We start from the raw sequence: 16,219 nt of genomic DNA, 5'->3' as shown, positions 1-16,219 counted from the left end.
AAAGAGTCTACATGGTTCCCCTCCTCTCCATTTTATCCTTGCCATGACACCCCTGTGAGGTAGATTAGGCTGGCCTGGCTGAGTGAGCATCGTGGTTGAGTTGGGATTCAAACCCTGATCTTCCACCGTCCTAGGCTACCCAATATGCCACGCTGGCTCTCAAAAATGTTTAGCTGTAAATGCCAACCGCATCCGGTGGACTCCCAAACACCGAGGCGTCCACTGTTGCTTTGTTGTTGTTCGGTGCCAAAGCGCCTTTGTGAACGTCTTTTGCACTCTGAGTTTTAATTGCGAGAGATTGATCGTTACCCTAATTCAGTTTGACTCTCCATGCTTCAACTTTGCATATTCAGTGCAATAGGGCAGGAGACAGATGAAAGGGGTTTTTGTTGTTGTTTGCAATTTAGCGCAGAGGGAAAGCACTGACTCTGTCTCGGAAAAAATGGAATAGCTACAAGAGCAGCAACTTCTTATTGCTGCAGTACCAGCGGCCCTCCCCAAACCGAACTCTTGTCAGCGGGAGAGAGGGCAGTACATGCCATCCCTGCTCATTCAGTCCTTAGGTCCCCTTAGGTGATGGACAAAAATAAGCCGTTCGGCCATCCTGAAACAAATTGAAATAGCTTCCCATCATTATTACATTGGTTCACAGACTATTGAGACAGAGGCAATGTGGATCTTTTATTTACACAGAGCTGATATGTGGCACACTGGCAGCCTCAAGGCATCGCCACACGATGCACATAGCATACCCTGCAACATCCCCTCAAAAAGCTCGACTTTTGTGTCCGAATTTTTTACTTCTTGAAATATGGCAACCCTACTTCACCCCCAATAACCAGACAACATTCCACGTTGTCTGAGCTCCTTTCGGATTACTTTTGTCCTCTCTCACACATCTCTTTTCGTTTCCTGCTACACACACCACTAAAGAGGATGGCACCATTTGAGCCTGGATAGCTCAGTTGATTAAAGTGTGGTGCAGGTTGCAGGTTCGATCCCCGTATGAAACAGCTGCATATCCCCACATTGCAGGAGGTTCAGCGGTTCTCAACCTGTGGGTCCCCAGATGTTGTTGGACTACAACTCCCATCATCCCTTAGCTCTGGCCTTGCTAGCTAGGGATGATGGGAGTTGTAGTCCAACAACATCTGGGGACCCACAGGTTGAGAACCACTGGAAGGTCCTTTCCAACTCTACAATTCTGTGATTCTATGTAGAGGATAAACTCCTTATTAGTATTTAGAACAAGTGGGACCTGCAACAAAATGTTGCAGTATGAAATCCTCCTGATCAGTGTTCCAGTCAATCCACAATGACCGCGTCCAAGACACTTTGTTTCATTCCTGTTCCAACCCATCCATTTCTCTCTCTCTCTCTCTCTCTCTCTCACACACACACACACACACACACACACGCACAAACAGAGCCAGTAGCATTCTATGGCTACTGAGCATGCTCAATCTTCATTGGGCTGTCTTGAGATATGGTTCCTCACCCCCTTTTTTGGTTTCTCACTCCTCCTGAAAAGCAGGACAGATGATCACACTAGAGAGGATAGGCCAAAGAGGGCTTCAAATGATGTAAAGCAAATTCACCTTAGTGTGGTACAGTGGTTAGAGTGTCAGACTAGGGCCTGGGAGACCAAAGTTCAAATCCCCACTGAGCTAGAAGCTCATTACGGTATACAATAAATCTCTGTCCACAGAGACAACTAGATCACTGTTTTGGGTTTCTCTTTATCTTCATCATATCTTCATCTCTTTATCATATGGAAGTTGCAAGTGCCAGGGGTGTGGCTTTAGGATGCTGCCTAGGGTGGTAGTTGACACACTGCCCGAAAAAGAGGATATGCACCACTGTAAAAGAGGACCACCAATCTGCATAGAATTTGCATGTGCTAATTTATATGCATCTAAATGCAAATTTGAAAATAATTAGCAGAATTTGAATTTCACAGAAGGGAAGCCAATTACTTACCCATGCAAATCACTCCCCTCAAATCTTTAAATTGATTTGCACCCCAATAAGATCACCCAAATAAGTTCTTACTCAATTAATTTATCACCGAGATCATCCAGAAATCAATCTGAAATCAATTTCCCTTTATTAACTACCCCCATTCAATTCAATCATCACATCATTACCCCACTAATAAAATTCAAAATAAATAGGGCGCACATTGTGATTCCCTTCAGGTGGTGGTGGGGATTTTTATTTCTAGTCAAGGTGGCCAGTGGGTGGTCTATCTTTTCCTTTTCTGTCCCCACCCACATTAAAATAGAAGGCAAATTAACTCTGTGTAGGGGCAACCATCTCTCTCTCTGTGTGTGTAACAAATTCCCTGGAAAGGAAATGAAAGTTGCCCTTCTGAGACGCAGACATTGAGGTTTCAACTCACAGAGCATCAGCAGTGAGTCTTTCTTTCGGCTCAAGTAAGTGGGGGGAAAGAAGAAGGAGAAAGCTGGACCATCCATTGGCACATCATCTCCTCCCGTGTCTCTGGCACTGGACATAGGGAAAATCTATTCCTGGATATCCATTTAAATATTGGGCTATTTCATAGGAGAGAGGACACCGTACCATGTTGTCCCTGCCCCACTCCTTCATCCATGCGCTAGCATACACTTGCAGGAGACTAGAATGCACATTTATGTATCACAACAAAATAGGAAATGCATCGCTGGTGAAGAGGGTGGATATTTACATAAAACTTGCGTATGCTAATCTCTGTGCGTGGGAGCCAATTTAGAAAGTTATTTCTGTATAGGCATAGCTACAAACTTAGAAATGATGGCTGTCATTTAAAGAGTAAAATACAGCACATCTCCATAGTGGGGAAGATAGTGGCTAGGGGGCTCATGTGCCTGCTCACTTCAGTTCTAAAGTCCTCACACTTCTTTCTTTTGGTACTTCTTCTTTACACCAGACTTGGGCTGGACAGCCCTTCAAAGGGAGGACTGTCCTACAGGTCACAGTAGTGGGGATAAGCTGAAGAAGGGACTCAGAATGATGTCAAGGAGATATAATTTAGCTTACACTTTCCCCATAGTGTTGTGTAGTGGTTAGAGTGCCAAACTAGGGCCTGGTGAGACCACGGTTTCAGCCAGTGGGGTGAGGACAGTCCAACCCAGCCACTGCCCCTCAGCCTAACCTACTTCATAGGGTCGTTGTGAGGATAAAACGAGGGGGGCAAGAACCATGCACTCCTTGGCGGAAAAGGCAGTATATGCATGTCATAAATACATAAATGTGATGGGATTTTTGTTGCTGCTGCTGTTGTTATCAGGCAGCCTTAACCAAGCATTTTCCTTCCAGATGTTTTGGGCCACAACCCCAGCTGGCTGGAGTTGATGGGAGTTGTACAGTGGTTCCTCAGGTTACATACGCTTCAGGTTACATACACTTCAGGTTACAGACTCCGCTAACCCAGATATAGTGCTTGAGGTTAAGAACTTTGCTTCAGGATGAGAACAGAAATCATGCTCCGGCGGCAGATGGCCCCATTAGCTAAAGTGGTGCTTCAGGTTAAAAACAGTTTCAGGTTAAGTACAGACCTCCGGAATGAATTAAGTACTTAACCTGAGGTACCACTGTAATCTGAAACATCTGGAAGGAAAAAGCTTGGTCAAGGCTAACATGAGGCATCTCCCATTTATGTGACCCTTACCTGTGGCCTGAAGCCATGCTGTCCAAACCTAGGTTTGCCCCCACAGTGAGAACATGCAGTAGCACCTGGTGTGTATGTTGATTTCCTCCAATCTCTGGGCAAACCCTAAATATGAAGCTAAGTGAGGCAGCTTTTCCTCTTATTCTCTTGGCACTCGAACTGCACTTATTGTTGTGATAGATGAGATGCAATGTGTTCGCGGGGGGAAAGCGGAGAGAGAAAATAATTACTTAAGTCGGACAGAAACTCCTTGGCGTGCTGCAGTCCATAAACCTCATCTGTCTACCCCCAGGAGCAGTGTGTTGCGGGGGGAGGTCCCCCCCACTTTGCACAAAGCGCACAAAGCTTTGCATTCAGCCTGGCAAGCTCAAATCCATCACCGTCGAAGTGCTGCGACCGAGGAGCTCCATGGCATCTGAAATGACTGGGCTGGAAATTAAAGATAGCTCAGAGTGCCGATGAAGTGCCTGTGAAAAGAGGCAATTCCACACATCTGCCGGCAATCAGCGCTTATTCTGAAACACCCTTTTCATCACCCCACACCTAGCCTGCTTCTTGAGCGTTCCTGGGCTTTCTTTCTTTCAAGTTTCAGAGGCTGGCCCACTTGGCAATCTCATCGCAAGAATGTGCATACCCCTATTGTCACTGCGTAGGACTCTAAAGAGCTGGAATTGTTGAATAGTCTCCGGCAATTCAATTTGTCTAATCCCCAGATAACAGAGAGCTGTGATTTACAGTGGACAGTTCAAGGGGAAAGGGGAATTGTCCCTTACACTTCAGCCCGGTTTATCCATGGCATAGAATCAAGCGATAATCAAGTTTTACTGTGATTGTACCTCTTCAGTCTGTAGGGACGCGGGTGGTGCTGTGGGTTAAACCACAGAGCCTAGGACTTGCCGATCAGAAGGTCGGCAGTTCGAATCACCGTAAAGGGGTGAGCTCCCATTGCTCGGTCCCTGCTCCTGCTAACCTAGCAGTTCGAAAGCAAGTCAAAGTGCAAGTAGATAAATAGGTACCGCTCCAGCGGGAAGGTAAACGGCATTTCCATGCGCTGCTCTAGTTCGCCAGAAGCGGCTTAGTCATGCTGGCCACATGACCCGGAAGCTGTACGCCAGCTCCCTTGGTCAATAAAGCGAGATGAGCGCCGCAACTCTAGAGTCGGTCACAACTGGACCTAATGATTCAGGTGTCCCTTTACCTTTACCTTACCTCTTCAGTCTACAGCAGGTGGGAGAAACCTTTGGCCCTGCAGATCTTGATGAACTGCAACCCCCATCAGACCCTGCAAGCATGACCAACATCCAAGGATGATGGGAGTTGTAGTTCACCAACATATGGAAGGTTCCCCACACCTGGCCTACAGATAGAAGCAAAGCCGGCCGGCCTTTGAAGTAGGGTGAGGTAGCTGCCTCAGGTGGCAGAAGCGCAAGAGATGGTGGTCCCCTGCCCCACCGCTTCTGCCACCAGCAGAATGCCCCCTCTCACTGGAAGCGTTCCAGTGTGTGGCGTTGTCTTCCCCACACCTCAGTGATGGGGAGGGGACATTCCAAAGCACCATGTTGCCACTCGTCTTCCCCACTCCTGGGGCAGAGAAGGTGAGCATCAAAGCCTTGTGGAAATCTCACCGAGTTTGGCAAGCATGTGTATGTTCTGGCATGCAGAGGAAGTGGACGGCAGCAGTGTGGAGGCAGGAAGCTGTACATTCCTTTTTTCTCCTCAGGTGGCAAAACAGGGTGGGTCGCCTCTGAATAGGAGCTCTTTAGTACTTGCTAGTGGCAGAGGGACAGGCACGCTTACTTCTGCCATGTCTATAATGCATTTTCTCTACACCAGTGATGGCCAAACTTGGCTCGCCAGCTGTTTTTGGACTACAACTCCCATCATCCCTAGCTAACAGGACCAGTGGTCAGGGATGATGGGAATTGTAGTCCCAAAACAGCTGAAGGGCCAAGTTTGGCCACTACTGTTCTACACAGACACCTGTATGTGTTGAGAGCCTCCTGCTGAAGTACACAAATGGTATGATTCAGGTTTCTGTATGTACAGATGCCCACCTCACGTGGCATATTATGCCTGGGAGAGCCTTTGCCCAATCTTTAATTTCAAGATGCTTCCAGCTCTGCCCTAGGATAATTGCATAGCCTGGGGCAAGCGACTCAAAGGGAGGTCCCCATCTGTAAAATGGGAGCAGGATTGTAAAGCGCTAAGTAGCATATAAATGAGGGATAAAATACTATTTGACAGTATGTTTGGACATGGAGGCTGGGACTGAGCTCTTCCCTCATGCCTTGGATTGGCAGAAATGAGGAGCAATTAGCCAGTCGAGACCCAGTCAGTGGCAGCAAGCAGTGTCTGACTAAATTCCCCAGTGGCAAATAATATTAAGCAAAAACACCACTACCACACAATCCTGGGAAATGGTGTAATTTATATGCAAATAAACAATGGTGGTTGTCTTTTCTCCCCATATCACCTCTAACTTGAGATTCAAATACAGCTAGGGAAGAGTTGGCGTAGGAAGCTGCAATCTGGAAGTCTTTGCAAAGCTCCTTGCTTCTGTGCCTTCATGTCCTTCTCTCCCATTCAATGCAGGTGATTATCTGAGCTGCAGCAGCTCCCCGTGCCAAAATGGGGGGACCTGTGTCAATGAGAGGAAGAGCTTTGTCTGCGCTTGCCGCTATCCTTTCGGAGGAGCCAACTGCAGCACGAAGATGGTGGCGGAAAACGCTCCTACAAGTATAGGCGAGTATAAGTAAAACCTAAGCCATCCCTTTGCCTGTGCCTCTTCTGCTATAGATCAGAGATTACGAGACCCAAGTTCCCTCTCCTAGTTCCTCTCGACAAAGGCTCCCCAGTGGCAGAGTCATGGCTTTCTCTCTCTCCTTTAAAGCACTCGGTTCATGATGAGAGTCCGCAATCCCCCATTTTGATGCGTCCCACATCACAAAGTATAAAATTTGATTTCTTTCACAAGCCTGTCCATAAAAAATAATAATAGCAAGCAGCCCTATGGAGGGATTGAACAAGATGGTTGTCAGCTGAGCAGCGCTATCATAAATAGGCCAGAGCAAGCTGGCAATTTTTTTGTTACAGAGGCTGTGAAATTGCATTATTGGGAAATTACGCGTTTGACTAAGGCTGCGCCTTCCATTTCAAAATAAAAATAAATAAATAAATAAGGGAACGGACATTCGAGCCTGAGGTCTGTGTGTGCGGCAGCAGTTCCTTTCTCACATTCCCTCAGGAGGGGAGAAAATTGAATTGGTGCCTCTTGCCTGTGGTTCTTCATGAGTTCAGGAAAAGGTGTGAATCGCACTAGTTTATGTACAATGAGATGCATGTTGGCTCCATCTGCGTAAAACGGATCTCTGAAAAAGACTCATCCCTTCTTCATGCAGCACATAGCTAAACTATGGAACTCGCTCTGACAGGAGGCAGTGATGGCCAGCATCTTGGATGGCTTTAAAAGAGCATTAGACAAATGTAACATAGCTGTCAACCGTCCCTTGTTTGGCGGGAAAGTCCCTTATCCCAGCGCCGTGTCCCGCTGCTGTCCCTTATTGATGATATCCCTTAAATTTCCCGGGTTTCAAAGGAAACAGCTCCTCTCCCTCCCTCCCTGCCGGCCAGGGAGGAGCGAGGCTCCAACTGTGTTGCTTGGCTGCATTGCTCACCCAATAAGGAGTCTAAGGACGACTGGGGGGTGGAGCTTGCATGCCTTGTGCCGATCAAATCGGCTGCGTTGCCTGGGGACTCGCCTTTGCTCAGCACTTCCCAGCGGAGAGGTGACGTGGTTTTCCTTGCTGCATCCCCTTTGCTGGGTTGCTGCGCTGTGGGAATCACCACTTGAGGCTTCATTTGGCTGCTGGCTGGGCTTTCTACCTTTGGCTCGGAGGGGCTCAGAAGCTGAACATACCTGTGTTCTGAAAATCCCTTATTTTGGCTGCTGATCCCTTATTTTCGAGGCTGCTGGTCCCTTATTTTCAAATCTGTAAGCTGACAACTATGAAATGTAATCATTTCACCATGTTGCTTGTTACATGTTCTCAGCACCATAGGTCCACAAAATTCCCCTTGAAGGGGCCTGGCACCCACAAATTTTGGCGCCAGAACCATGCACGCTGCATGGCACACACGTCCCCAGACACCCACGGTCATGTGGCCAAGCTGGCCCTCCTGTTCAGCCCTTTTGGACCCTTTTGCGCAGTGTGCAAGCAAAAACTCGGAGCAGACACTCAATAGGGAGCCACAGGCAGTCTCATGAGGACAGGGTCAGTTCCACGGTGAAAGCGCCCACTGGTGGGTCCCTCCTTCATCACTTGGCAACCCTGGCAAACGTCCCTGAATGCAGAAGCAGCAGTCAGTGGCATCAGCCCTCCGATGGATCCGCCATTTTTCATTTCCCACAGTGACTCCAATGAAGCATCATTCTGGGGCATTCTGGGAAATTAGAAGAGGAGCTTCCAGACTCAGCTGCCCAGGGCAGTCATTGGGGATGGGGGTAGAATCATAGAATTGTAGAGTTGGAAGGGACCACAGCGGTCGTCTATTCCAACATGTTGCAATGCAGGAATCTTTTGCCCAGTGTGGGGATACCTTGTGTTTGATCACAGTCACATCTTCCATTTTTAGGCATTCACCCCAAATTTATTAGATGTCTCCCTCCCAAAGTGATTTGTGAGATGTCCCTTAAGCGAGTTACAACATTTGTAACAAAAATAATACAGTGGTACCTCGGGTTACAGACGTTTCAGGTTACAGAAGCTTCAGGTTACAGACTCCGCTAACTCAGAAATAATACCTCGGGTTAAGAACTTTACTTCAGGATGAGAACAGAAATCACGCAGTGGCGACGCGGCGGCAGCGGGAGACCCCATTAGCTAAAGTGGTATCTCAGGTTAAGAACAGTTTCAGGTTAAGAATGGACCTTCAGAACGAATTAAGTTCTTAACCCGAGGTACCACTGTAATGGGAGGAATTTGTGTCTGGGTTTGAGCTCTCGCACCAACATAGACTCTGCTCAGCCACAAATGTTCAGTTGAGGCATCACAGTGACGCTTGCTATAAAAATGAGCAAGCTGAGATTTGCATTCGCAATACATGAAATCTGTGTTTTATGCCTCTCTCAGCCACAATTTTGTCGTTTCTCATTTTTTTACAGTGGTGCATGCATTGGTTTATATGCTACGGGTGAAGGAAACGAAACAAAGGACATTTTTATTTCCCCATTTATTATTATTATTATTAAGCTTCCAAATCTCCCCAATCTTTGCTTGCGAGCAAAATTTTGGGCATATGCAAGCATGTTACATTTGCAAAAATCTGTGACACAGCCATTGGGGGGGAAGAGAATGGCATGAAAGCTTTTCTTCTTAATAATGCAGCACAGTCAAGACTGAAATTTCCTTGCTGTTTCCGAAAAAAAGAAGCATTTTTTTTTCCTATTGGTGCGTTTGACGCTAATTGTGGAGAAAATTGCTTTCTATACAGTACTTAAGAATTCATTCCGCTTTTCTTCTTTAGCTTCTTGAGAACTTGACAGGAGGCCTGGGGGGAAAGTTTACAACCACCCCTGTGTCTGCAATACAGAGTTGATCCCATTTAAATAGGCAATTCCGCTTGAGGAGAAAACAACAAAAGGCAGATCTGGATGTTATGGCAGACGTGGGGTGAACGTCGAAAATAGCAGCCCTACGTGTAGATCTTCCTGCTCGCCTGTACTTACACTCGCTCCGTAACATGACAGCATTCTGCTGGTTTCCTCACCTTTTTGCTTTGTACTATTGGCTGCTGTGGGGCAGGCAGCAGGACAGGGTTCACAGTGAGGTAGAGGAGGGAGAAGGTGTCTTATCAGCCCAACGTATTTCAAGTCTTATGACTCTTACTCAGGCATAAAACAGCTAAACCAAGGATGAGTGGCTGTGACCTTTAAACCCCTAAATGGCTTCGGCCCTGTATACCTGAAGGACCGTCTCCATCCCCATCACTCAACCCAGACACTGAGGTCCAGCACCGAGGGCCTTCTGGTGGTTCCCTCACTGTGAGAAGTGAGCTTACAGGGAACCAGGCAGAGGGCATTCTTGGTGGTGGCGCCCGCCCTGTGGAACGCCCTCCCATCGGATGTCAAGGAAATAAACAACTACAGTGGTACCTCTGGTTAAGAACTTAATTCGTTCCAGAGGTCCATTGTTAACCTGAAACTGTTCTTAACCTGAAGCACCACTTTAGCTAATGGAGCCTTCCGCTGCCGCCACACCACCAGAGCTCGATTTCTGTTCTCATCCTGAAACAAAGTTCTTAACCTGAGATACTATTTCTGGGTTAGCGGAGTCTGTAACCTGAAGCGTATGTAACTTGAAGTGTATGTAACCCAAGGTACCACTGTATCTGACTTTTAGAAGACATCTGAAGGCAGCTCTGCTCAGGGGAGTTTATAATGTTTGATGTTTTATTGTGGTTTTTATCATTTCTTGGAAGCTGCCCATAGTGGCTAGGTCAACCCAGTCAGACACGAGGCATATAAATAATAAATTATTATAATTATTAACCATTAGCTATGCTGGCTGGGGTCGGGGGAAATTTTAGGATATTGCAACTTTGAGGTCTCCTCAACCTTCATTTCTGAGTTTCATTGGATGTTATAGGAAAGAAATACACTTTGGTCTGGCAATTTCAATAGCAGACCCATGATTGCCATAACATCTATCTTCACCCAACGGTTCTAGCAAATGTGCTTATCTTATCTTTGCTTATCTTTGCATTATGTTTGTCCCCCCCCCTTGCAGATTTTACAAAAGGATCTTACAGATATGCACCAATGGTGGCCTTTTTTGCTTCGCACACCTACGGAATGAATACTCCTGGCCCTATTCGATTTAACAATCTGGATGTCAACTATGGGTCTTCCTATGTCCCAGCAAATGGACGGTTCCGTGTGCCATACCTGGGCATTTATGTCTTCGAATACACCATTGAATCAAACAGCCCGCTCCTCTCAGGCTACCTAGTGGTCGACGGAATAGACAAGCTGGGCTTTCGGTCTGAAAACACGAAGGAGAACAAATACCTGGAGAGAGTGGTTACTGGAGATGCCTTACTGGAACTGAACTACGGGCAAGAAGTCTGGCTCAGGCTGGCAACAGGCTCGATCCCAGCCAAATACCCACCTGTCACTACATTTACTGGCTACATATTGTACCGCACATAAATTCCATTCTATAGGAAAGCGGTCACCCACAATGGAAACTCTTCTCCTTTGCTTCTAATAAAAATAACTCTTGTTTGAGGCTGCCATCTTTTCTTTTAACAACTGCATGATAGGCAGAAACGAGGCATGAAACCTCTTTCCCAAATCAGCATCTTCATGCTGTAGGAAGCAACATTCTGCCTGCCACGCAGATGTTAAAAGCAGGGGAGGCCTTGTGGAAAATAGGTGGTGAGGCCCATCTCATTAGATAGCTACCTGAATGCCAAATTTTGAAAACGGCCAGCTGTCCCATTGCACCTTTGGTTGGCAAAGTGGAGGTATTTGTAAATAGGTCTCCCATAGTTCTAGGCACCCCATCAGCTGAATGTCTTCAGTATGTCCATTATTTTTATGCAGCTATTTTGCACCAGTATAAAAGAAATGTACAAGAAGTTATGCATGTTATCACCATTGTTTAAGTGAATTTGATTTCTTTTCAGGATTTGTGTGACGCAGGCCACCAGTGGGTAAACTTCAGCCTTGGGTGAACCACCAGCCAGTTGTACAATAGTGGCTCAGGGTGGGGGCAGACATACACTGAGTTTTTAGGGACCTCTGAATGCATGCTTAACTCTGGAACTGAGCTTACTGCCCTGTCACACAAGGATCCTGGATTCCCTCCCATTTTCCTTCAGTTCAGCCTCGCACTTCAGGGTGTGGAAAGCTTTTTTCCTTGTTGCTCTTGTCAAGCTACTAAGATTCCAAAACACATGTAGTGTCTACTGCAAATCACTCAGTAGATTCCTTCTGTCCACCCTGTCCTAGCATAGCCATTTGCTCATGTACTAGGCAGATCATGACGGCACCATTTTCTATTTTGGGAGGAAGCTGTTGGGATGGTGGGTGTCATTGAGCTGGTAAGGGCACCACCTTTGTGATTGGAATGGTCACATAAACAGACCAGCAGAATGGGACTGCATCACTGGGAGATTTTCCCAACCCAATGGGTCCACTTCTGTGAAAGGGGCCTACTTAGGAAGCACCTAAGCTTTTGAATCCCCGGTCCAAAATGGCCAGATTTCATTAGGTTTCACTCTTCATTTAGTTACATAGAATACTTAGTTGAAGAAGCAATGTGCACATAGGCCAATAAAATCATGCCTGCATATATACTCAATTGGCTTCCGTTTAGTCTCACCACCACCCTTTCATTTTTATTTCATTTTAGCCGGTCAGACATGTAAGGTATTCACATTTCACCTTGAAAAGATTCCATCTAAACAGCAGAATTACAGGAAGTGTAACCTCTCTGTAACTGCGAACTTCCTATAAGTTTTTAATAAACTGTGCGGCACACACTGAACAGATTAAGAAATCAATCAGAGCACTAAAAGAAGTGTGATGCTATGAGGAAGCTGAATGAAAGTAGTCAGGGCCAGGCCAATACATTTTGGTGCCTGAGGCGAAGGACAAGAGAGTGCCTGCTCCCTGGTCCATGTGCAGAAGCCAGCTGGGCTGCCACTTGAACCTTAACACTGGTGATGGAATAGTGTCATCCCATGCCGCCTGCCCAGCACCTCTTTCTTGAGGGGTACACCTCCTTCTGCCAAACGGTAGAGTCGGCCCTGATGGTAGTTTCTCTTGCTTTAAAAATAGCAGCAATAATTGTTGAGGTGGGGATATATATATATATATATATATATATATATATATATATATATCCTAATTCAAGGGAGTTATATGGTTTACACAGTACACCACTCACAGGGGAAAGCTTTGATGAAAACCTGATCAACAATCCATATATTTAATCTGCGGCTCATAAATTAGACAATTAATAGCACCAATTAAGCGGGTTAACACATTCATCCCCCTCACTTCCTGCTGGGCCATATTCACTGATAATGAATCCATTATGCCTAAAATGTTAGGCAAAAAAAAAGTGGGTGGGAGACTGCGGCAAAGGAACTGTATATTATTTACAACTGCTGTTGAGAATAACACCGGCTCAGCTCATGCTTTGCTTTTTTAATCCTGTCTTCTGTTTATAAAAGTAATCCCCAACACACCATGAACTCTGAATATATATATATATATATATATATATATATATATTCCAACCATTTCTTTCATCAGCTGCACCTTATCTTCCTGTAAATACTTAAAATCCCCCATTTGTCACTAACCTATCCTAGCGTATCATTGAATTTTATCAAATGTCGTGCCCACATGGCTAAATCCCTCCCCACCCCTTGTATGACTTTGTCAGTTTAATAACCTGTTTAGCCCTCTTTATTCCTGCCATGGATAGGGCTAAATAGCGTGGAAATTACTCTGCGGATGAAATTCAAATGACCCACCAGAGACTGCGTCTCTCTCTTTAAATATGACTTTCACTGCCCTTCCTGCCCTCCCTGCTTAATCCTTCAAGCCAGGTCTCCATCTTCAGAGTTGCTAATTGTTTTCTTCTAAAGTCCATTTCTTGATAAGGCTCTCTTGTTCTATATTTTCCTCCCTGATACCAACAAATTTCGTTTCCCCAGAGCAGACCTCTGACCTATAGCCCTTTCAAATAAAGCATTTACTGAGAGTACACCTATAATGTAGACCACACCCAATTTGCTTATTGAAAAAAACAACACATATACACACTTCTCCATAGTTGTCCTCTTGAAGCTTGTTGGTTATGAGTAATAATTTAACCGTGGCTATTAAGACAACATAATGTTTCTAAGAGCGATGCAAGTCTTTTGAGAGTTCTGTTGGACGCATCTTTTTATTATTATTATTCTTTTGGAATAAACAAGAATTAACAAAACCAAAAAACATCACGTCTGCAGTCTTTGCCATGTCAGTTTGCGTACAGAACACACAGAGAGCAAGCACAATTTGTGGACACATCCAGGACCCCAGGATTAATTAATGGCCCCTTCAAATTAAGGCATCCCCCCAAAAATGAATATTGAGCAAATTGGCTTCTGGCTCCTCCTCCACCACCACCTATTAACAAATGTTACGTCTTCAACTCCTCCTCCCAGTCTGCTCCATCTCCCCCTTCTGACCGCACATCGCCTTCTTCACTTGGGGGTGCCCTTGGGGGTTTCTCAGCTGGTGCATCCCACCAGTCCTCTGCATCCAGCCAGTCCATGACAACAACATCCCCTTTGCAGATGTCTCTGCTAACATGCAGTTAGATATAGGTAAGAGGTCCCACCCCACCCCCCTGGCAAATAGAAGGGGAAGAAATAGAGGCAGTGAGAGATTATACTTTCTTGGGCTCCATGATCACTTTAGATGGTGACAGCAGTCACGAAATTAAAAGACGCCTGCTTCTTGGGAGAAAAGCAGTAACAAACCTAGACAGCATCTTAAAAAGCAGAGACATCACCTTGCCAACAAAGGTCCGTATAGTTAAAGCTATGGTTTTCCCAGTAGTGATGTATGGAAGTGAGAGCTGGACCATAATTCTGGCCGAAGAATTGATGCTTTTGAATTATGGTGCTGGAGGAGACTTTTGAGAGTTCCATGGACTGCAAGAAGATCAAACCTATCCATTCTTAAGGAAATCAGTCCTGAGTGCTGACTGGAAGGACAGATCCTGAAGCTGAGACTCCAATACTTTGGCCACCTCATGAGAAGAGAAGACTCCCTGGAAAAGACCCTGATGTTGGGAAAGATGGAGGGCACAAGGAGAAGGGGACAACAGAGGACGAGATGGTTGAACAGGGTTCTCAAAGCTACTAACATGAGTTTGACCAAACTGCAGGAGGCAGTGGAAGACAGGAGTGCCTGGCGTGCTCTGGTCCATGGGGTCATGAAGAGTCGGACACGACTAAATGACTAAACAACAACGACAAGAGAGGCCAGCAGGAGATGTTATGTTATTTCCTGTTCCCTGCACATGAGAAGCTTATACTTCTTCTCTTCTTTGGCAATCACTCATAGCCAAGTAAGATTGTCTTCCATGAACACGGTCTTAACAGTGGGAGAAACTTATAAGCATAGCCAGAATAAGTCTATAGTTTAATATGGTCCCTGCCATCTATTGGTGATTCTGCAACAATACATAACTCCATTAATAAAACTCCATTAATAAAAAATAAAATAACTGGGATCGTGTCTGTTGTTCTTAAGCAAATTATAGATGCTTTCAGCATTGCTGTATCCCAAATGGATCTAGTCTTGAATTCTGTGCTGGTTTTCTGCTGTCAGTGCAGAGACACTGGAAGGAGAAACTTCTTTTGTCTGCTGATGTTCCCTTATCTGAAGGAACTAATTGGAGATCGTAAATCGCTAACAGTAAGCTAAGCCCAGCTTGCTGTGTCACCCATCAATTGCAATCCCATTAAAACAGCCCTGTTGCAGCACACATCATCAGGTGCATAGAGATGCATTAGTAATGCTGTCTCTGTGGCAGCTGGAGAAACCTTAGCATAATGCAAAGGTGATCTTCCCCAGCCCTGTTCCCATCATGATTAAGGATGGGGAGGAATTTGGTTCAGTTCACATTTCAATGTGTCTCCATCTATTGGCACTTCCCAAGAACCAAAATGCAGCTGTCCTTCCAAGTTCACACCTCTGAATTTTGCAATTCAATTCTAAAAGGAGAAGAAGTTGATATTAGAGGGAAGTATGCATGGAAATGCAGACATTCGTGTGGAAATACAGCACACCAAAATGCATTAAATCAGCTTGCAAAAATGTGCACATTATGACAAAGTTGCACACCCAAAAAAATACCTATTAATGAAAGGCACATTGAAATGCTGGTGAATTTTCAGGAGGATTTAAAAAATAATCCACAAACCGATGCAGAAATGTAATGAACTGAATTTAGTAAAGGTAAAGGTAAAGGGACCCCTGACCATTAGGTCCAGTCGTGGCCGGCTCTGGGGTTGCGGCGCTCATCTCGCTTTATTGGCCAAGGGAGCCAGCGTACAGCTTCCGGGTCATGTGGCCAGCATGGCTAAGCCGCTTCTGGCAAACCAGAGCAGTGCACGGAAACGCCGTTTACCTTCCCGCTGGAGCGGTACCTATTTATCTACTTGCACTTCGTGCTTTTGACCTGCTAGGTTGTCAGGAGCAAGGACCAAGCAACGGGAGCTCACCCCCGTCGTGGGGATTCTAACTGCCGACCTTCTGATCGGCAAGTCCTAGGCTCTGTGGTTTAACCCACAGTGCCACCTGTGTCCCTGAACTGAATTTAAAATGGGATAAATATCTGACCATGCACATTGCTACCAAGCCACACCCAACTGCAGACGTGGCTCCCTTAATGTTGTACCATCAATATACACTGTTGTGCTAGTGAACCATCCTAGATTGTCTCCCAAAATGGCACCACAGCCCATTTCCTTCCTGGG

The 16,219-nt window shown here is 45.7% G+C and overlaps 1 protein-coding gene across 2 annotated transcripts in view; it reads left to right on the top strand.

Moving 5' to 3' along the window:
• The window catches only part of MMRN1 (multimerin 1), a 69,904-nt gene extending 56,220 nt beyond the window's left edge, over positions 1-13,684 (top strand). For both annotated transcript variants that reach the window (XM_083571020.1, XM_083571021.1), the window contains exons 7-8: positions 6,263-6,412; positions 10,456-13,684. In XM_083571020.1, the coding sequence (XP_083427146.1) occupies positions 6,263-6,412; positions 10,456-10,877 (572 nt within the window). In that variant the 3' untranslated portion in view covers positions 10,878-13,684. The remainder of the gene's footprint in view (positions 1-6,262; positions 6,413-10,455) is intronic.
• The last annotated feature ends 2,535 nt before the right edge of the window (positions 13,685-16,219 follow it).

Source organism: Podarcis filfolensis, assembly GCF_964270895.1.
Source record: "Podarcis filfolensis genome assembly, chromosome: 9".
NCBI lineage: Eukaryota > Metazoa > Chordata > Lepidosauria > Squamata > Lacertidae > Podarcis > Podarcis filfolensis.
This window is presented reverse-complemented; position numbering and strand designations above follow the sequence as displayed.